Source organism: Myotis myotis, unplaced genomic scaffold, assembly GCF_014108235.1.
Source record: "Myotis myotis isolate mMyoMyo1 unplaced genomic scaffold, mMyoMyo1.p scaffold_m19_p_3, whole genome shotgun sequence".
In the NCBI taxonomy this organism is placed as follows: Eukaryota; Metazoa; Chordata; class Mammalia; order Chiroptera; family Vespertilionidae; genus Myotis; species Myotis myotis.
In genome coordinates, this window is record NW_023416335.1 from 173610211 (window position 1) to 173634185 (window position 23975).

At 37.8% G+C, this 23975-nt stretch overlaps 1 protein-coding gene across 1 annotated transcript in view; it reads left to right on the forward strand.

The window, feature by feature from the left end:
- The window catches only part of SYT10 (synaptotagmin 10), a 71793-nt gene extending 49248 nt beyond the window's left edge, over positions 1–22545 (forward strand). The window contains exons 4-7 of the mRNA XM_036302071.1: positions 12500–12620; positions 15773–15944; positions 18633–18762; positions 22017–22545. Of these exons, the coding sequence (XP_036157964.1) occupies positions 12500–12620; positions 15773–15944; positions 18633–18762; positions 22017–22088 (495 nt within the window). The 3' untranslated portion in view covers positions 22089–22545. The remainder of the gene's footprint in view (positions 1–12499; positions 12621–15772; positions 15945–18632; positions 18763–22016) is intronic.
- The last annotated feature ends 1430 nt before the right edge of the window (positions 22546–23975 follow it).

Sequence of the window (23975 nt, forward strand, 5' to 3'; positions counted from 1 at the left end):
TTTTTACAGAGAGGAAGGGAGAGAGATAGAGAGTTAGAAACATCGATGAGAGAGAAACATTGATCAGCTGCCTCCTGCACACCCTCTACTGGGGATGCGCCCGCAACCAGGATACATGCCCTTGACCAGAATCGAACCTGGGACCCTTGAGTCCACAGGCCAATGCTCTATCCACTGAGCCAAACCGGTCAGGGCTACAATACATTTTATAGGCAGGCTTTTATTTCTGTTGATTGCTCTTCTATTACGCTGTTTTATCTCCACTATAAAGGTACACGCTTCCTGCATTCTTTACATCTCCAATTTGTTGCTTTCAGATTGTATAATAAAACACTAAGTTGGGAGACTTGTGTATAAATAAAAGAAATAAATCTTAAACAATGCCCTGAGATCTTGTTCTCAGAATAAAGTGCATGAGACTTGTAACAGGTCAGGAGTGTTTTCATATTAACTTGAACGTTCATGGGTGTGAGTTGAGTAGAATTTTTGAGAAGTCTTATGTCTAGATCATATGAGCATATTATTATAGATCTGGTAGAGTTCAAGTGTGATCATTCCATTTTATAGTTTAAAAAAATCACTTAAATTCACTCAGGCGATTAAAAAAACTAGGCTCTACCTTTAATTAACTCTTAGTTCAGTGTTGTTTGCCTTGGTTTATATCAAAGTAGCACCATGCTAAAAAGAAATTGACTCTTTTTAACATGAAAGTTCAACTTTTGACTTACAGAATTGAAATATCAGAATACTTATATAATTTAAATTAAATAAAATGTTAATGATACTTACGACAAAATATATATATGCATGATCTTTACAACTTACAATCTTATAAAATCCATCTTGTTAACAATTTTTATCTAAATTCATGGAGAACTAAGCAATAATTCTGAGCAGCATTCAAACAAGCAGTTGGTATCAGTGTTACTTCAGGAAATTTCTAGGCAATGTTTTTCTCTTAAATGTAATTAGTGAAAACCTTATATTGGGGATATAATTTAACTGGATCATTTGCATCTTGCGGTATTTTACAGCTTGGAGGTTGTAGGAGGTAAGGAGAAGCTTTTTAGCCCCAGTGTTTTAGTAATATATGGTCTGCTGCAAGTTTTAGGAGTTTAGAATATTCCTAAAGGTACTGTTGAGTTATCCTAGCTCTCTTGCATTTAACTAGTCATTAATTATAAATATGCTATTGTATAGTGAAAAGAATATGCAGTTCAATTATAAGTGTGAATGTTCAAAATATTCTCCATAATAGACTGCATTAAACAGTTTCCTATAAGTCAAATAACTGATTTTCTAATTTCTAAACGTTTTTCATCTGCTGGCGTTGACATCTAAGACATGAAAACAGTTTTATTTGTTTTCCTGACTGGTCACATTTGAAGCACTGTTTCCGTTAGGGAGGGTGCGGAGGGAAAGAGAAAACTCCAGGAAGTGAAGTGGGTGTTCTTTAACTAGAATCCTGGCTCTGCTGCCTTCTCTCTCTCTCTTTTTTACTGGGTAAGCTGCTTAGCATTTCTGAACTTGTTACTTCATCCATTAAAAAAAAAGAGGTTTATAATAATATCAAACCCATAGGAATATTTTGAAAATAAAATGGGATAATAAATGTGAAATTTTTGTAAAATTTAAAGTTGCCAAGTGTCATAATCTTGCACATAAAGAAAACAACTATTTGCTACCCAATTGATAACTAACATCCCAATTACTTTCATGTCTTGAATGTCTCACCCTAATATTTAAATTTTTAAAAGTATACCCTTGTGTATTTTTTCATGAGTGAAAGATACTTATTCTGTACTCTTTAACTCAATCTTGAAATTGAATAAACTACAACAATGTTGTAAAAGATTATACCATGGCATATATTGCATGAAGTCTTTCCACAAACTAAGTAAACCAAAGATCTTACTGACCGAACATCAATTTTATTGATGTTTTCAGGGGTGCTTTTAATTTTTAAAAACTATGCACAATCCCATACCCATAGTAAGTGAAGGGATGCTTTACAAATGTTGTAGGCACCTATCAAATACCAGTCTACAGAAGAGCATAGAGAACAAAGGCAGAAAATTATGCTAAATAGATTGCTATCATACCAAGTAGACTGCAAATGTTTTAACTTGTGATCTGGTTGTATAGAGAGAAGCAATTGTTATATCTTGCTCATCCAGAGAAAATAATGGCTAAATAAACATTTTGTAATAGAGGCTTGCTACCTGCTCTGTCCACTTGTAGAACAAGCATTTTAAATTCATCAATTCAACCAACTTCTGTTTAGTTTTTCTATTTACCACCCACTCTCCTGCATGTTACAGGACATACAATGTCCCCATTCTCTGAGTCCTACTTTGTAAGAAAGGAGACATGTAATAACAAAGGAAATATATAATATGCCCAATGAGTGCAAGTGCTTTAAGAAACATGAGGCAGGGTAGGGGATAGGACGTGGTTGTAGGGCAGGGACACTCTTGATAGGGTGGTCAGATAAGGCCTCTGATGAGAGTGATAGCAGATGAGATCAGAAAGACAGCTGAGGGTCAGATTATTGAGTGGCCTTAGGCCATGGAAAGAACTTCGAAATTTATTCTGAGTGCCTCTGGAGATTATTCATGACTTTTGATCAGAAGTGAGCCGTCGTCTCATGATCAATAAATCTCTGGCTACTATGTGAAGAATAGACTTTGAGGAGCAGGAATGATGCCATGTGAACCAATTTAAGGTAGACTCGAGAATTGTGAAGCCAAGTTCATCCAGTCCAAGGTTATGTACAGCAATACTGACAGGGATTCCTTTCGTCAGGGATTTCATAAAGACACTTAAAAGCATCAAATACTCTAAAGAGAGCTGCATACAGTTTATTACACTAGTTTCTATGCCCCTATCTATAAATAATGATTAAGGTTTGAGAATAAGCCTCTAGCCCCGCTCACCAAGAAGCTTAAAATAGCTTTTATCCAGTATGATAAAGAGAAGAGTTCTCATCAAATTTGTGTCCCCTTCTTATGTCCTAGATTGCCCTGGTCCAGGTGTCTGTATTGGGCTTTGCTTCAGGCCCCTCTTTGCTTCAGGCTCTTTATTACAGAGTTAGGAGACTCGATTTGCTAAATCCAGGAAAGGCTGTTTTAAGGCCTCCGCTCTATCTCGACAACCTGAGCACTTCGTGGCTGGTGGTAGCTAAGTCTACAGCTGTGTAGGATAGAATAAGAGCTAACCCGTTTTGGCAGGCAGAGATATTTCCCACTTGCATTGGAGCTGAAAATGGTTCTCCCACTGAGCAGCCACATGGCAGGATTCAATAGCATCCCTGGCAACAATTGCTCTGAGTTGCGACTGTTAATCGCTTAATGCTCATTGGGGTTTGTAATTACCCCGTCTCTAACACTGCCATGTTCTCTGCCCTTTTCTGCCCTGAGTTCAGAAAATTTCACCTGGATTGTGTACCATGGCCAAGCACAGTTCCTAATAGTCTGTGCTTAATCCAAAGTGCATCTCTTCCTTCTTGCAGAAACACAAGCAGGTCCTACTGAAGGGGACCTGGTAGCATTTCCTCTGTCTTCACGTGGAGACGGCAGGAAAGACTCCATGATGGGAAATGTGATCGAAAACTCCAGGAATCTAACTAGGTTTTATGAGGGGACCCTCCTTTGCCTCTTCCTGCCCCCACCCTCATTGAACACGATGAAATCTAATTTAATCAGAATCACCGGGAGAAGAAAGGGCAGGGAGGATGTGCTGTGTGAAAATTGTAGTTCCTTGAAAGAAAAGGAGGGAAGCGCGCTAGAAAGTGAGGAAGGGTTATAGTGTTAATTACATTTCCTAATTGTGTATCAAGGTAGGAAGCATATCAAACAGCGTCCTCCTTCTCGTGTGCCTCTTAGAGTCACTAGACAGCTTCTGCTGGCAGGTTGGAGGAGGTGGCCAGATGTTCAAAGACAAAGAGCAATTTATACGCCTCAGGGATACATTTGGCTCCAAATGCCAACGTGCGATGGAATTATAGCACACAGCATCCCAAATCACACTAGACCAGAGGGACCTGTAGAGAAATAAAGTTCAGTAAAACTAATCAATAAGTGTCCTCTAACTTTAGCTCCCCAAACCATAAATATATCTTTAAATGGCTCAGAACTGTTATGACTATTAGTTTATTGTACTCTCAGGGCCACGATACATGGACGTGCCCTTGCACAGTTCTCAGGGGTCCCACTCACAAAGCCCACAACACCCACAAACAGTGTTGCAATTTGCTCACTTGTCCCCTGCTTACTGAGTAGCCTTCACTCTTTGAGCAGCCATCCCTGCTGCCATTGGCATCATGATCAGGGCTGATGCTTTTTCCATTTATTCATTCACTTCTTCACTCAATAAACTTTGTATAAAGCATCAACCTTATGCCAGTCACTGACCACAGAAGAATTGTTTTAAACAAGAAAAAAAAAATGGTAATGTTTGAATATCTACTATGTGTAAGGCAGCAAATGAAACCCATGACATACATTATGTTTTTATATTAGCCCTTTTAAATCTAAATGCAACCTACCCAGGAAATTGTTATTGGCTATGGAAATGGAGCTCATCCTGACTGCAGAGAAAATCATGGTTGACCGGAATAAGTATTCTGAGGGGTCCTGAGAATACAGTCAGTGTGTTGCCATTTAAATTATACTCTGCCATTGCCAGAGCCTGTGGTCTCTGTTTGCCTTCTGGTCCTTGTGGGACATTCCAACCCTCAAAGCCTCTTTATATGCATCTCCCTCTGTTTTTAATTCCCTTTACCTTTACTCATTCTTAAAGGTTCAGATTAAATGTCACGCATTTAATTACTCTGAAGTCCTCCGAGATCCTCATGGGAAGAATTGGGTATTTTTTATCTCTGTTCCTATCATTAAAACCCAAGAATTTCTCTAGAAATCCCTTGCAACACTGGATCCAAAAAAAAAAAAATCAACAACAACAAAAAAAGAGCATGTACTGTAAAATTATGCAGACTTATGTGTTTCTGCTAGCTTGTTTCCTGATTAATTGCATGATATCCTGAGAGGTTACGTGACTTTATTTAAAAATCACATATAAACCCTATAAGGAGAAAAAATTTGTCTTGGTCATCAGTGTTCCCCCAATAACTAGAACATTGCCTGGCATTCTGGATGCTCTCAATAAACAAGAGTATACTAATGAATGAAAAAATGTTTAGAGATTGACATGGTATTTGATATCACTAGAGTGCCGAGTTTTGGAGTTGCAGAAACTTCATGAGAAATTTGTAAGATGAATGTAGAAAAACACGTAGGGACCAGATTCTTAGGAACCACATGTGTAATGTGCAGGAGGGTGGACTCTATATTTTAGCCCCTGTGTGCCCAACACATTTCAGAGAGTAAAAAACAACCCCCTTGAGATTTTTAGCATAGCCAGGAGACAATATAAATGACAATGCACGTTCATTATCCTGTAAGGTCTTTCCTCATGATCACCAACCAGATCAACCCGGATGCACTCTGCCTTAAGGATTGCATCCTCCTCATCTAGTGTGTCATCTGGAAATCAGCATGATAGCCATTTTGTATGACCATCTGATCTTGAACTTGAAATCAAGTTATTAGCACCAGTTGATCCTTTGTGGTCTTTCTTATGAGGCTCCACCAGTTCTATAGCAAACAGGGCTTAAAAAATGCCTGTCCGTACATTCTTGAACATGCCTGAGCTATACGTGCTAAGTAATCTTCATGTTGCCAGTGCTTAAAATGACAAACTTTTAGAACGGAAGATAAATTAGTTCATCTCTTTGAGCACCCTCATGTTACACCAAAAAAAACAAACAAACTGAGATCAAGTGAGGTTAAGTGTATTGCTCAAGGTTAAATGCCATAATGTTTTTTAGGCAAATGGGAGGTGTGCATCAGAGAGAAATAAAAATATCAGGGTATTTTGAATCCAGTAGACCTTTCTGAGTCTGCATTTCACTCTAGCTTCATTTTATGAGCAGGTGGATGAAGGACTAAAGTAATTTGATGAAGATCTCATTTGCTCTAATAACACATTGTTTAACGTTGTGTGGAAAACCATCCGTTCTCTTGCCAACCAGGAAATGTACAAGGCAGGCTGCATTTAGGGTGCTAAGTGGATGTGATGGCTGTTGTCACCTTGGCAACCAACTGCTTGTTTAAAGGGGTTTTTTTTCCCAATAAGTTTTAATGATTTTTACTTTCTAATATATCACTGAATTCAAACCTTTCTTCAGCCAGCATCTTCCCACACCTGTTTACTTCAATGCCCTCTCTCTTCTTTCTCCATCCTAACCTAGCTTCCTCAAAATAAAGAAACATTTTTCAAATTTTGTTACCATTCTTACTAACTGTAGTTCTCACATACAACATGATTCCTCGCCTTCCCTCTCAATCCCATCTGTTTAATTTTTCGAACCCCAGTGTAATGATTATTCTCCTCCTGGACTACTTCTCTTGGCTATCACACCCTCAAGTATGGAGCTCTCAGTGCCTTCTCTAGGTCTCTTACACTCAATTGCTGTAGTTCGATCTTGCTGTTAGTTCTGTTAGTCCTAAAATAGGATGCGCAATGCAACCATTTGTATATCAATTTATTTTTCCAATGGTTTTTATTTTGGTGAGACAGTGCATGGAACAAAACAACTTTATCACTGTGACTTCGTTTGTGAGGTTGACGATAGCCCTTCACCCAGCTGTCTGTGGAGGCAGGGTGAAGAAATCAAATGTACAAGCCCTGACCCAGCCGGAAGACTGTCTCTATGAATGTTCAACCGAATACATTAGCGTGTCTGAAATGAAAGAAAGTTCTTAGAATACTATGCCCTAGACTTTATAGCCAGCTTTCAAATGATTATTTGCCCAAAGATACCAGTGTTTTAAAATTTACTATGTAAAGTTCATATTTATATAGAATTGCAGTAAGTAAAATTACCCATGAATAAAAATTTCAGAAACTCAAAGCTTTTCACTATAAGCCAAAATTACCACTTCAAACATTTTAAGGATTTTGGATAAAAATAACTGTAAAAAATAGTGTACATGTCTCTACCTTCTTCAATAGAACATTTAGGATATTTTCCCTTAGCTTAATGACTCAGAGTCATCATTTTGAATATTAATTTCTTTTCAAGTCTGCAACAAACTCGTGTTTTTAAGTTACTGAGGCATTAGTGTTAGTTCCCCATGATACAAAATGACCTAGATTGCTATCCTTTTCAGAATATTGGCTTCTCTTTTATATGTATGGCTTCTTTGCAGCTATCATTTATTTCTATCGCCACTAGACCTAATGCTATACGTTTCCCCACTTCCACATTTCGCATGAGTTTTGACCTGATATATATTGATATACTAAGTAAACATTCTAGTTAGAATTTTGTCTAAAATAATAGTAAATGGGTGTTGAATAAGAAATGATATAATCTCGTTAAATAAGAGGCTTATTTACTGCATAACTTTTTATATTTTTGCTGGTTCTTCAAACACCTTTCAACTTATTTCCTGGTTCTTTGCTAGGCATCAGAGGGTTCAGATTGTTGAGTCTGAGTGTGGCCTTATAAACAGTAGTGGTCTGGAGCAGAGAGGGAAGAGGCAGCAATTAGAACTTGGAGTTGGGCCATCAACCAGGACAGACTCGGTGATGGGCAGTGGGGATCAGTGCACACCAGCTCAGAGCACTGTGGCCAAAATCCAGAATTCTGCTGCTACATCTGCTGGAGGACCTTTTTTAAGGTCCCATAGCCATTTTTCTTAATTAAGTTCATTTTTCATGATTATCTCTTTGATCGCTTCCAGATTTTAAAAGTTGAAGAATAATGGCATTTACCTTAGAGAGCATTCTGCCCTTTTCAGTATGTAGGCAGTTCTAGTTCTTCCACAGCTGTATTTCCTGACGGGAACATTTAGTCTACTGAAGAATGAAACTTTTGTGCAATTTTTATGGGTGCATATTATAAATTAATTTTTACCACCCAGTTCATTCCAATTTTTTTTAAAAAGCAAACAACTCCTGACTACATGTAGTTTAAATATTTAAGTAGGTTTCTTATTACTGTACTAGGCATAAAGCCAGCTAGCTTGTTATTTGGAGCTACTCAGAGATCATGCTTTTTGTTTTCCATATATTTGGGCTAGTACTTTGGTCAACTCCTCACTTTAGACTCTGTGTTTACTAATACCTGTTAATAACGGTCAAAATTATGTTGCATATGGATCCAAGAAAGGGTCTTTGAGAGATAGGACCAAACATGATGAACTTTCTTTGTTTCAGCTAGTAAGCATGTGATATGCCCAGAGAAGTACAAAATTACTCCCTCTGATTATTTAATGTGTAAAAGTAAATCCATGTCAGTCAGACACATGAAAATGTTTTATTTACGAATCCCTTTAGATGCCTCCTCACAGTTTTTTCGAGTTTGCACCTGGTGCACGTCCCATTGGATTCCAAGCATTTCATGTCTGAGATCGTGTCTCCTATTTCATTCCTTGCTCCTCCATCACCACCTCTCACCCCCATGTTTCTTGGTGGAACTTGATACCTTGCTTTACCTTCATAATTTTTGCCAGCTGACAACGCAATATGCTGACTCTGATTGATAGTTTCTGGGAGGAGGAATACCCAGTGCAGGAGGGGGATGGCTGCCGACAGGAAGCTTCAGCCCATTGACTAAGCCTAAAGGAACATTTGGAAAAAGAGATAGAAAGTGAAACAAGGAGAGAATCATCAGATAAAGGTATAATTCAGAATTATTTTATTTGCCCTTTGCAGACTACTCTTCCTTTTCAACTGAGATCTTCAAGGGCAGAATCCTGCCATGTCTATCTTGGTGTTTAGCACCTACCATGAGCCCAGTACTTGCTTGGTGGTGAAAAGAATGAATTCTTGGCAGGCCTCCTCTATTAGGTCTTGCTCACTACTTTGGGTCTGCAACAATCCAGTAGCACAGAGGAGACCCAGTTGGATATAACTTTTTAATAAAATACTTATTTTTAATAATTTTCTTGAAAAATAATAATTGCTTCACCTTATTAATTTTTTTTATTTATCCAGTACTTATGTGTAAGGCACTGCTCCATGTGATAGCAATACAGCAATGAATGGCATCTGTTACCAGATGCCAGATACTGTTAAATAACGGGGTTTGTTTAGAGCAGCGGTTCTCAATCTGTGGGTCGCAACCCCTTTGGGGGTCGAACGACCCTTTCACAGGGGTCACCTAAGACCATCGGAAAACACATATATAATTACATATTGTTTTTGTGATTAATCACTATGTTTTAATTATGTTCAATTTGTAACAATGAAATTAGGGGTCACCACAACATGAGGAACTGTGTTAAAGGGTCGCGGCATTAGGAAGGTTGAGAACCACTGGTTTAGAGCATGTTTTTTAAAACCCCTGTGGCATGGGCATTTTCCTCAGTTTAAAAATTAAGTTTCAGAGAGTCAAAGCCTAATTAACTTTTGTAGGATCTCACAGGTGAAGAGCAGAAAACGGGAGTCAAAACCAAGTTTAACTGACTCAAAGTTTATTCTGTTAATTATTTGGCTTTACCACTTCTAGACCATGAATAAAGAAATGGGAATACCTAAATCAGAACCTGATCTGTAAGAATATGTCTAATAAATGATAATAGCTTCTCCTGAACAATTTTTGGGAGCCTACTTCTTTGACCTAAATGCATAGCAACCTATTTCCCCCCAAATTAAATCCACCACAAATTGTCTTAACTAGGAATGATTTGATTAAATCCTGTAAATGACTTTTTGAGAAGCATCCTAAATGTGCATTGTTCACACTCATTTTCATTTGTCCACAATCTATGTGCCAATGACAGCAAATATATCTGTATCAGGGCACTGTGGACAGTTTATAAATGAAACAAAGTAGGTCATTTTTTATCCAGGTTACTTAATAATCTTTTCATTGCTTCAAAAAAAAAAAAAATGCACTGAGAGCTAGCTATGCACCAGCCACTTCAGTGGGATGCAAAAATAAGACAGACAAGAACCCTGCTCTTATATATGGGAACCAGGGAAACAAAAGTGAAATTCAAGGATGATTTCTGATGATGATAACTGTTATGGGGAAAAATGTGAGGGATCTGTGAGTAGGGTGAGCGTAGGATAGGAAGGGGGAAGGCCTCACGGGAGAGATGCTATTTGAGCTGAGTCCTACATGGTGAAAAAGAGTCAGCCATGTGAAGATTTACAAAATAGAAAATTCAAGACCAAAAGCAAGAACAAAATTCATTTGAACAACAGAAAAAAAGGCAAAAAGGGCTTTTGTATCTGCATCAGAGTGAGCTGAGGGGAGAGGCAAGAGATAGAGTTAGAGAGATAGGCATGGTCCAAATCACACGGGGCCCTACATGTACAACCTTGTAATGCATTGTCCAAACAAAGACATATATAAGAATTAAAGGGGATGTTCTTAATAATTACACCAGACAATAGGTAGAAAGCCAGAATTTCCCAGGTACACCAGGATTTATAGTTACCCCACTTATATGCCAGGGTAAATCATTTTAATTTTATTACAATATAGTCATGAGCCTTTAGATGGTATTAAGTAGGAAAGTGAAATAATTTGATTTGTATTTATAAATAACCTCATCGACCACTGTATGAAGGTTAACTCCTGAAATGGGAGATCAGTTTTAGAGACTAATGAAATAATCCTGGTAAGAGGTGATACTGACTTGAATGGTAGTGATATAGTTGAAAAGAAACTCAGTAATTTGGGATACATTTTGTAGATAATGTAGATAAGACATTGGTTGGATGTAGGCATGAGGGGAAGATAAGAATAAAAGTGACTGCTAGGTTTTTGGATCCAGCTTCTGGATGAATTATGTTACTACTAGAGGCCCGGTGCACAAAAATTTGTGCACTCAGCGGGGGGTGTCCCTCAGCCCAGCCTGTGCCCTCTCTCAGTCTGGGACCCCTTGGGGGATGACCACCTCCTGGCTTAGGCCTGCTCCCCGGGGGATTGGGCCTAAGCTGGCAATCAGATATCCCTCTGGCAGCCCAGCAGCCCTCGGGGGATGTCCACTTGCCAGTGGGGAGCAGACCTAAGCTGCAGTCAGACATCCTTAGCACTACTGAGGAGGCAGGAGAGGCTCCTACCACCACCATTGTACTGGCAGGCGTTAGCCTGGATTGTGGCTGAGCATAGCTCCCCCATATGAGAGCACACTGACCACCAGAGGGCAGCTCCTGCATTGAGCATCTGCCCCCTGGTGGTCAGTGTGTGTCATAGTGACCAGTCATTCCCAGTCTTTCTGCTGTTAGGGTCAGTTTGTATATTACCCTTTTACTGTATAGGATAGAGGCCTGGTCCATGGGTTGGGGGCCAGCTGGTTTGCCCTGAAGGGTGTCCCAGATCAGGGTGGGGGTCCCTACTAGGGTGCCTGGCCAGCCTGGATAAGGGGCTGATGGCTGTTTTCAGGCTGGCCACACCCCCTTCAGGGTGGGAGTCCCCACCGGGGTGCCTGGCCAGTCTGGGTGAGGGGCTGAGGGCCGTTTTCAGGCTGGCGGGTGACTGAAGCTCCCAGCCTCTCCTTTTTTTTTTTTTTTTTTTTTTTTTTATTCTGGGATTTATTTACCTTCTATAATTGAAACATTGTTGCCATCACCGGCGCTCTCAGCTCTGAGGCCGCGACCGGCTGAAAGCAGGTATCTGGGGTTTGTTTAGCTTCTATAATTGAAACATTGTTGCTTCTGGAGCTCAGAGCTGGGCCGCGGCAGGCGGGGAACCTTGGCTTCCTCCATCACTGGAGCAAGCAAGCCTCATGTTCACTTCAGCTGCATGGCTGTCGGCCGCCATCTTTGTTGGGAGTTAATTTGCATATCACCCTGATTAGCCAGTGGGAAGCGTAGTAGAGGTAAGGTTAATTACCCTTTTTGTCTTTTATTAGATAGGATTTGCTGATTATGAAAAGACCGACAGAGGCATTGGTTTCAGAAGATGATAGGGAATGAGTGGAATCACCAGTCTGGTTTTGACTCTATTAAGTTTGAGATTCCTGTTAAAAATACAAGTGGAGCCTGGCTGGCATGCCTCAGTGATTGAGCTTCAACCTATGAACCAGGAGTTCATAGTTCAATTCCTGGTGGGGGCACATTCCCAGTTGCAGTCTAGATCCCCAGTAGGGGGCATGTAGGAGCAGCCAATCAGTGATTCTCTCTCACCATTGATCTTTCTATCTCTCCCTTCTCTTCCTCTCTGAAACCAATAAAAATATATTTTTTAAAAAAGAAATACAAGTAGAGATATTAAGTAAGTATCTGAGATAGGATATATTCTCTTTTCTTTCTCCACATGGAACAGCTTTCTCACAATGTTATTTGTATCCTCAATAAAACAATTTAAACTGACATTCAAATATTCTATTAAAGTGATTTTTTACTTAACCCCTTTAGTTACATTTTGTATTCACTCTCTGGTGTTTGAAATTGCTAACATTACCAATTGCCTTTCTAGGAAAGCGTAGACCTGGGTGAAATCATGTTTTCCCTTTGTTATTTGCCAACTGCTGGACGTATGACATTGACAGTCATCAAGTGCAGAAATCTGAAGGCTATGGATATTACTGGCGCATCAGGTATGCACACAAGTGGTTAGTGAGCGAAGGATACATTCCCAAATAAAATAGTACATGTACCTACCCAAAAGTATGTGTAGTGATGGAATTAATGAGTTCATTTGTCTGTATTGGGGTACTATAAAAGTGGAAAAAGAGATTACCAACTGAAGTGCTCCAAATCACCTCTTTTATTTGCATTATCATCACAAAATTTTTAAAAGGTATTACCAAATAGATTGACTTTGAACTTGGGTTTTTATTTTTATTTCTTCCTCTACTGATTAACTCTTTCTGAAAAGTATGTGATTTACCATCCACTTCCCTACTTTCAGCTAATCACTTGCTTATAAAAGAAGAATCTTGGACTTGAAGGCATGCACTTCGAACTTGCATTAGTCTATGACTGGGGGCCACTTGAAAACATATTTAGACTGAATTTATTTCCCAACCTGATCTGCAGAGGAATAACCAGGTTTCAAGACCACCATTTGCATTTGCATTCTTACTACCTAACTAAAAATTTGCCAATAATTGGAAGTATGTTCTAAGGGATGGAAAGAAATAATAAAATAAATAAATGCTTCTTGAAGTTTCTTAAAAACATTCTTGAAGGAAATTTTTGTGTGTGCTAACTTTGTTAGTGTTAAAGCCACATCGCTCTTTTTATCCCTTCACTTATATCACTGCAGTTCTGGAGGATTATTTATAGCTAAATATGTGACCTTTGGCATACTCTGGGGGAGGAAAAATGAGAGCAGAGTAGGGAGGTCAGTAACCATTTGTTGAAATGAACAGAAATAACAAATAGTAATGGAGATACAGTAAAGTATGACATGGGGATGGGCAATTTATAATGTTGTGGTTCTTAAGAACAAAAATGCCCCCTAAATTTGCATTACAAAAAGCCTGAGGAAACTCTAAATTCTAGTGTGGAAAGAGGGACAGGATTTAGTATGTAAATTAAAAGAATGAGATGCAAATGTAAGTATGGATATCATGCTCCCTTCTATGTAAGAATGGGAATTTTTAGGATATATGTTCATGTTGCTAAATTTGCATAAATAAGTACTGGAGTGGTACACAAAAAAATGGGGGTTGGAGTTGAGAGGTATGGAGACAGATGGGAGGGAGACTTCTTATTGCACATCCTTTTCTAGCAACTTGACTTTTGAGCTATGTCATGATTTACTATTTATTTATTTATTTATTGTATTTGTTGCCATTTTATTGTTCATGTTTATTTTATTTTTTCTAATCTTTACTGTTGAAAGTATTACATATGTCCCTTTTTTCTCCCATTGACCCCTTACAGCCCACTCCCACTACCCACCCCAGGCCCTCACCAGCCCACTGTCTGAGTTCATGGGCCTATTCATTTTTTCAAAATTTGCAATACATAGTTGATATATAAATGTAGAAAGAAAGTAAGTAAATTCCACATTTATTTTTAAATAACCCAAGAAAAATTATTGGGTCAACAAATGTTGAAGAACTTCAGTTAAACAGTGTACTCACAAATTATTGTTTATTCTATTCTTTCTACCATGAATCAAAAGAGATCAAATTTTGAGACAAGCAAACAGCATCGAAGTTGTAATTAAGTACAAGATTACTTTTTATTTATATGAGGCTTTTTATGAGATGAGTGCGTGCTTTGAGAACACCACCTCATTAATTCTCACAAAAGGCTTGTGAATCAACTCAGGAGCCGGTAAATTATCTTTGTCATGAGTAGAGTAGAGAAATGTCATCAGAGACATGATGGGGGCATGGAAGGATAAATCAGGACTTGCTCCCATTGTTAATGAAATGCCTAGGCCTATGGGCTCATACACAAAAATAGATCACAAAAAATGGACTTTTTTCTTAGAACATATTTCCAGTTATTGAAAAATCTAAATATATACACATATATTATTATTTTTTGCAAAATAAATAGATAAAAATAAGTGAAAACAGCCATTGAACATTGTCCTTTCACCTTGTTTTCTTCTCCATACCTCAATTCTAGCCACAAAATATGTTTTTAACCCTTGGAGGATATGCTTATAAAATACATAGATACATTTTTCTAGAGCTCAAAAAACATTAATTTGCTCAACTAAATTAATATTGCCATCATTTTGGCCTATTCTAAGGAAATAAGATGTATTATTACATTGGTGGAAAGAGAAAAGGTGGTGGTGCTATATAGTTGAAGGATGACCAGAAAATAAAAACATAAAGATAGAGCTTAGAAATGGATTATTTTAACCATCTACCATGCCAACACCCCTTCCCAAAGCCATGCCTCCTTTTTATAAAAAAGTAAAGGCTTTTAAAGAAACTTTTGTGTAATACTACATAGCTTTCTATAGTACTGTAACAGTTGTTCTACATAAGGCGTCAGGAGTAAGACAGTAGACACAATCAGCTGGGCAAAACTTGTTAAGATCCCTTGGCCCATAAAGATATAACCCAACTAAATTTTTCTCTTTCCAGTTGGCATCATATAAACAATGTCATAACAGAAACCTGCCTTGTGGCCATCTTTAAGGCACATATTGCCCTCTTTTTGTATACTCTTGAGCACCTAATAATTATGTGTAGTAATCATTTCTTCAATCTGAGCTCTTTGTTAAGCACTACTGCTATGATTAAAATGAGACCTCTGATTGTAGTATCTTTTCCAGCGATTGAAGAAAATGCCAGCTATCGTAGTTGTTGCTTTCTAATTTCAACTTGTGATTATATATACTGGTCTAGATAGTGTTGCTCTTTCATACGTTTTAGTATTCTTATTATAAATTATTTTGAAAGAAATTAACTTTAATATAATTAACCTTACTTGTTAGGATTCCATTCCTTAGAAATCACTTCTAACAAGCTGTGTCCGCAAATAGCTGTGACATTATAGCTCTGGATTGGCTCTTGAGAAATGAGTGAGTTTTCTCTGTTATGGTACGAATAGTGAGATCAAGTTAATTATTTTCAAGTTCGTTCAAGATAAGTGCTTTTATTTAAAGTAAGAAGTCCTAGAGAGTCTACTGCCCCCAAGTAAATCATTTGAATTTAAAACTGGTAATACTAAATAGCTTAAATGCCACTTTTCTTAGTAACCATTAACAGCAATTTTATTTCTACTTCGTACCATTACTTTTATTTTAACAAAATGACCTTCCCACTCCTAGATCCTTATGTCAAAGTGTCTCTGATGTGTGAGGGTCGAAGGTTAAAAAAGAGGAAAACAACTACAAAGAAAAACACTCTAAACCCTGTGTACAATGAGGCCATTATTTTTGACATCCCTCCGGAGAATGTGGAGCAGGTCAGCCTCTCCATCGCGGTCATGGATTATGACAGGTACGTGTATCTGTGTACTCACTGATGAACAGTCATGTTTAGTTATATGCAAACCATAGTCCACTATAGCGGTTTTAATGTCAATTGGAAGAGGAAAAAGTTATTCCTTCAAAACTCATTTATTCCATGTTATAATATTTCTTTTTTTTTCTTCTTCTCCAAAAGAAGTCACTGTTAAGTTGAAGAATGGGACACCTGGGGCTGGTGAAAGAATGGGTACAGACAGACGCAGTATGGAGCACATTATAGAAAGCACTGTGTGAAGCCTTTTGACAGTGACAACAGAAATTAAAATCAACGGAGTTTGTTTTCCCAACTGGGCTGGAATATGAATATTATGATTCTTATCAGAGCTCTATCATTAACTGGCTGTGTGAAAGGGAGAGTTTTGCAATCTCTTGGGGATTTGCTTTTCCCGTTTGTAAAACATCAGCATAATATGGAACTGTGAACAGTGAGCATTAAGAGGAGAAGTTGAATAGCGGCCATAGGAATGCAGCCTTGATGCTCTGACATCTATCTTAAAACATTGCTTTGTGGACAGCTCTTCCAGCTCACACACACGGAGTCACTTGTCCTTTCATGAGAGAAATTGCAAACTCCCAGGTACAGCTCTGAAGGTTCCTCCTACTGCAGCCCTAACCTTTATCTTCCCACCCTTCCCGTGTCTGAGATAGTATCACCTTGCTCTGTGTATCTCATGCCACCCATGCCTTACAGCCCTGCTCAAGTCACCACTTCTGTGTCTTTCTCCGCTAACCTGCCTCTTCTTCCTCTGAACTCTTGTCCCACCTTAAACATTCGTAACTCTTCTTTGGTCCTTGCTCTATACTTCTTTCTATTGTTTTGCTTTTCATATTTATAAATTCTTTTTGGAAAGGACTATTGTATGTTTAACCTACAAAATTATCAGCAATAGACAGTATCTTGTTACATTTATTTTGTTCTAATAATAACACAAGTGGAACGGAACACACATATATAAATATTTTAAAAGAATGTCATCTGTATAGGACCATGAAAATGGTAGTAACCAGGACCCTATAACCTTGAGAAATTAATATGCTATCTTCTGGCTCAGAGCTAACAAAATGAAGCAGTGAAAAATAAAATGACCTGTATCATCTAATATTTGAAATTAAATTATATCACAGTTTACAAAGAAAGCTATCCTAAGAAAGAGAGCGCTTTTGAGTCGTTGAAATTTCAAAAGCTAAACATGTTGTGCTGTTTTCATTGGTAGCCCTTGTCCTGCTTTACCGAGAAAATGACTCCTATTGATTTCTCACCACAGTGATTGCAGGGAGATCCAATTGAGAATTTGTCATTCAGACAAATTTAGGGAAATGGATCCTGACAATATACAAAACAGGAAGATGAAAAAAAAACAACTTATTTTTAAAAGTATGTTTGGCCCTAACCGGTTTGGCTCAGTGGATAGAGCATTGGCCTGGGGACTGAATGGTCCAAGGTTTGATTCCGGCCAAGGGCATGTACCTTGGTTGCGGGCACATCCCCGGTGGGGCGTGTGCAGGAGGCAGGCTGATCGATGTTTCTCTCTCATCGATGTTTCTAACTCTCTATCCCTCTCTCTTCCTCTATGTAAAAAATCAATAAAATATATTTTTTAAAAAAGTATGTTTGTTTGGGAAACTTAATATTGAGGAAAATGATAGTAAACATAAAAATCAATATCAATGACAGGAAGAAAGTAATGAAATGTCCTAAAAAATCATCTCAAAGTCTTCTTAGAGATGTCTGTCAAAATAACCTTTAGAAATGCCTTTAAATTATACTCCATTCTTGAGAAGCAACCTAAACACTTGCACACTTGCGTCCATTGTCTCAATTCAAATGCTGCCTCGACCTTTTACTAAGTGTGTAAAGGCAGGCAGGTCCCTGCACTTCGGGGTGTTTGTCTCTGTCTGTAAAATGAGATGATGGTGATGATATTCGTTGTCTTGGTGGGAGGATTTAGTGAGGCAGTACCTTTAAATTATTTAGAACAGTGTCTGGCATATAATAAGCTCCCAAATTATTAACCGTCATTATTATTTTGATTTGTTGCTGTAAAAACAGGACATGGATGGAAAATAGGAATGTTGTTCAGTATGCTCTGCTGCTATGCAATGATAAATCAAGTTTTGTGGTATTGAACATAGCCTTGCCCTGTTTAATTATAGTACAAGTATAACATTCACTGACATATCATTTAGTCAATTAAATATGGTCATTTATACCAAAAAAAGTGGATATTGAGGTCTTGGTGAGAAATATGAGCATCATTACAAAACACTAAGCCTTGTGGAAAGAACAAGATTGTGATTCACATCACTTAATGTTAATTGGATTGCTTCCAAGAAAGAAACTCATCATATAGGTAAGGACCAGCTGTCATTCCTCATTCACACGACGTCTATTATTGTGCAACGTGCTCAAGTTACGGAGCACTAAAATGGTTTGTATGTGCACCTTTACAAATTCATTTTCGAATGCTGCTTCTGTTTAGTAACTTTCAGTTTACTTAATTTTTTTTTACTTGCCCTAAGTAATTTGATTTGCAAAATCATTTAGAACCTGCCACAAAATCTAGTGTTTTAATCATATGTTTAAAATTCTGCTAAGATGTGTGAAATTCCATGTATCTTTGAATATGGAAATGAAAATGTAACATTCTCTGAATTGCAGGGTAGGACACAATGAGGTCATAGGGGTGTGTAGAACAGGACTGGACGCTGAGGGCCTTGGGCGAGACCACTGGAATGAAATGCTGGCCTATCACCGAAAACCAATAACACATTGGCACCCCTTGCTGGAGGTGAGCGTGATTCCCTGACACCTACTCTCTATTTAAAATCTCTTTTGCTTAAATATGTTATCTCTAACCATTCTCTGATGTTTTATATATTCACCTATTTTTTAAAAAAACACCACACCGATGTTGCTCTTGCTTTGTCCCAGAGACTCTGTCATCCAGTATTCAAAGTTCTGTGTGTCTTGTTGGATTCCCCAAAAACACTCAACTTTCTGGGTTTGAAATTCCTTTGGACAGTAAGCCCCTAAAAACTGCAAGTCTATTATTTTCTTTGCATAGTGGGAAAACTTACATCACTGAATGGTGGGGCGCTCCAGTAAATTCATTCCTAACTGGAAAAGGAATGTCGGTGCTTTTCTTTTGTGAAAACTGCCACCTCACCTAAACTTCTCCAGAAACCCTAAATAGAGGTCCTGTCAATGAATACCACTCATCTATGTAAAAGGACAGGTATATCTACCCCAACTCTGGCCAGGAAGTAAAAGTGCTCACAGATTTTTTAAATATAGAGGCGTCAGCTTGCTTGAGACCAAAGCGTGCCTGTGCTGTGTGACTACATATTGGAGAAGCTTGGGGCGAGTTACTTTAACCTAAGCTCCGCTATGACTCTGTAATAGTAGTAAACTGAGAGAGTAAAACTAAATGAAAGGCCGAATGTTGAATTCTTAGCCCTGAGTGTGACGCAGTGTTAGCTTTGATTATAATAAAAGGTTATTTAACCAGAATGGATATCGATACCGGCTTCTATCCGGATTTTTAGCCGTAAAGTTAATTATCAGTCTACTGGAAACACTGAATGTTGCTAGATGAAAAGGCAATTGCCGGAGCCTCTGGGAGAGTCACAGAGTAAGTCATTGATCTGGCCTAGTTAACTGAAAGGTGATGCATGTTGGCAAAAGGATTTGTGGCAGATGATGGAATTTATGCAGTTCAATAAAAAGAACAGTTATGATAACCACATGGTAAGTAGATGATGTATTGCTGTCTCGCTGTGGTTACAATTCTGCTTCTTGTTCTGGCACTGCGTGCAGTGTAATTAACTATTAACTGTCAACGGGCTCAGGTTCTAATCTTAGCTTAGTCACAAAAATGTGACCTTGGCCATGTTACTCAGGACATGATAGAGAAAACTGGATGAATGTGGTGTGAATATTGCATGCCCAGATAACAGAGGTGAACTGCCATCATAGATATCTGCTTATATGTGTGTGTTTCACACGTTTGCCTCACATCATCATTTAAAAGTCAGACACTTACACAAATACACATGTGCACAGCACTTTCCCCTAGAGTGGTTCAGAAAGATAGACAATATATCCTCTAAATATTTCAGTGAGCCTTGGGAAGGTTGTATTTTATTTCAACAGTGTTTTTGTCTAAAGTATACTCTACTGCTTATTGTACATTTACGATCATTTTCCTGATTTTCATCTTTGTTTTTATTTAAGGATTGAAAAGTGAATATTAATTTATTTTCTTTTTTAAAATATGTTTTTATTGATTTTTTTAAAGAGAGAGCGAGATGAAAGGAAAGGGATAGAGAGATAGGAAGACTGATGAGAGGGAGAAACATCAACGGGCTGCCTCCTGCTCACCCTCCACTGGGGATCATGCCCACAACCTGGGCATGTGCCCCAAGTGGAAATCAAACCAGTGATCCCTGGTTCACACTGGCTGGGTGCAAAGTATATATTAATTTTAAGAATCTCGACATGGGAGTAAAATTTGCTGGGCAGAGAACCACACTGAAGGGGAGACGTGGATTCTAATCCTTGCTCCTCTGGCTGGATAATCCTGGGCAGACCACTCACTCTGCCAACAGTTGCATTTCTCCAGAGTTAATGAAAATGGAAATGCATGCCCCTCAGACTTCACAGGCATTATGTAGGGAGAAATGAGGTAACGTGAGCAAGAACTTTAATGAAAGGGCATATGTTGTGCAACCCAGGGCATATGATAATGACATATGACTATTTAATAAGCAGTTATACATTTATCTGATGAAGGGGAGCTATGGACTAGGCATGTGTTTGTGTCAGTCATTGTAAGATATACAGGAAAAATAAGCTGCAATATGGATATCAGAAAATCCCAGATATTTTTCTAGCAGTGGAGTATCAGAGGACAAGTGGACTAAAATATTATGTAAATATACTTTCTCCAGCAAACAGCACCTTTTTTCCAACTCCTGTACCTACATTCAATGGTCAAACAGAACATATGGACTAGAGTCCTAAGAACTGGCTGGATTTTGCACTGTGTGAAAGTGATGCGTGTGTAATTATGTGTTTTGTTGCCAGAGAAAGGATTAAAATTAGAAGGGAATAATTCAAGAGCTGGGTAAGTTGGTGGGACAGAGACTAAAGCATCATTTAGAAAATCTGGTTACTTCTACAAGATAATCACGAATTTATTCTGTTGTAACTAAACTTTTAAAATACACATAATATTTGGGGACTGAGAGAAATTATTCTTCATCACTTCTGGCTCCCATTTGCCAAACTTAGTCCCTGTCATCTCATGAATTGCTCCTATAAAAGTCACTTCCTGCTTTAGAGCCAGCGAAATGCAGTCTCTTGTGTCTAGAATCTCTTATTGCATTTACCTAGCAATTGCCCCCTCCCCATTATAGTAGACCAATAATTACTTTACAATAAGAACTAGGCACCTGTCATAGAATGTGAAAGGAATAGTTGTCCATGCCAGGCTGCTCTGCATACCATCTGTGTACCACACCCTGCCTACATCTCTATGATATTTGTGTCCTCTCATGTGCCCTGAGGAGTTGGGTTGTGGAGGGCAGGGGGCGTTATGTATATTTTCTCTTCAGAGGTTTGCATATCATGAGTGAATATTCACTGTTAAAAGGTAGCAACAGCCCGACCAGTGTGGCTCAATAGTTGAGTGTCGACCTATGAACCAGGAGGTCAAGGTTCAATTCCCAGTCAGGGCATGTGCCCAGGTTGCAGGCTTGATCTGCAGTAGGAGGAGTGCAGGGGGCAGCCCATTGATGTTTCTACCTCTCTCTCTCATCATTGATGTCTCTCTCTCTGTCTCTCTCTCTGTCTCTCTCTCTCTCTCTCTCTCTCTCTCTCTCTCTCTCGTCTCTGTCTCTGTCTCTGTCTCCCTCCCTCCCTCTCTCTCCCTTTTTCCCTGAAATCAATAAAAATAATTTTTTTAAAATAAATAAAAGGTAGCAATGATTATCCACTTTATTTTTATACTAGGTCATACATTATGAAATTATTGTCTTTCAGTTACCTGGCCGGGCAAACAGTTTTGATAGTCAAGGATCCTGTTCATCTCCCAAACCACCTTCCACACCATAATGCCTCCAAAATAAGATCGTTGTCGTGAGGACCCAGGACATGTGCTCATCAGATCAAAAAAAAAGCAGAAGGTTTGATTTCCTCATTTAAAATATATCCTGGTAGTAAACGAACTTGTGCAATTTTTCATTTACTTTTTGTCTGTGTATTAACTTTGGACATCTTGATATACTTTACTTGAAAACAGATAGTCCTTACTTCCACGAGGCGTTTTATTCTTCTTGTCACATGCCTATTAGCACAGAGTGTTTTATTAAGTTGTAATTCTTTGAATAAGCAAAGAAATACATTTTAAAAAAGAATCGATACTTATCTAAATTTTAATATAGTCTATGCTGCTATTATATAAAGTAGCACATCACATATGTATGGTTTGGATTTTATTAAGCTGTTCATTTCTCATTATGCACATATTTCTATATAAGCTTTAATGGAAATTTTGAACGTAATTTGCACAGGATTAAATCCTTGTGCCATCAAATTAATGTTACTTTTCTGATAATCTTTCATTCTCAGAAAAATTATTTTCTTGATGAGGTTTGGCTCTGCTAAACTCAGAACGTTGTCTCTCAAGCATATTGTTTAAAACATACAGTTAAAGCTATAATTTAAAGAAACATTTTGAATATAAATGTAAAAAGTAATATTTAGTAACTGGAAAGTGGAGGTTGAGCCACTTGGGCTACCATTTTATACCGTCATAATGTTACATTAGTTCACACATCTGTTACACTGTTTAACTGATATTTTAAAATTCTAATAATCTTAATCTCAAATGTAGCACTAGTATTCTTAAAAGAATAGAATTAGAATTTGTTCATTTTTTGTGTTCGTAAGGTTTTCAAGTACTGTGATGTATATTTTGTGACATGAAGCGTTCGTGTAGATCTTGTGTTTCTGACAGACCATACTAACAGACACCAAAGGTACAATAAATGTCTGTGCTCATCGTCATTTAGGTTGCACACAGTACTGGTGACTTTCAAACCCAATCAGAAGCTAATTGTTAAAATTGGGTATTTTCTTAAAGAAAAGGATGACCTATTTTTCAGCAAATTATAGAAATATACCATAAATAATACAATTTCAACATTTAATAAAAATAAATTCTGACGGCCCAGACCCACAGTCCTTTCATAAAAGGCATTTGCCTGAAATAAGGATCAAGGATCAGGCCACTAGCGGTAAAAACTATGCAAATGTTTTTACAAGACAGAACTTTCTTTTACATCATGTCAACTTTTTATTGTCGTACTTCTCAGCCCTCTTGGAAGGTATCTATATTGAACAACCCAACCTTGCTTTGAGATTTGTACTGTGGATAGTGCATATTTCAAGTTTATACCAAGATAGGAGGTTAAAAGAATACAACAAAAAGGCAAGAAAATCTGTACTTAATATATTAAAACACCTTCATCAAAATGAGAAATTTGTACTAGGAATTATAAAATTTTTATCCCATATTTCTAAATATTAAAAAATAAAAAGTTTTAAAAGATTTGAAATTTTGTTTATTGGCATCTCTCATAAATGATGGCATCACTGTTCATTAAGATGGAATTTACACTTTTAACATTCTAAAGGCAAACACAATTTCCTAAAATTTTTCAAATGCTAATGAAAACTACCATCCTAATGAAAACGAGTATTTCTAGCCAAATTTTCTAATTGAAAACTATAGAAGAAACATGTTTGAAAATACCTGGCTATTTTATCAAGCCTAAAAGAATCATTGCTGTAGACAGAATCACTGAATATGACACTCCCATTTTGGAATTCTTTATTTTACTGGGAAATAACAATTGTCATATGGAAAGACAAGTTATCCTCTTAATAAAATGACATTTTTGGAGGCACTTGTTTTGTTAGTAGATGTAGCTGAAGCTT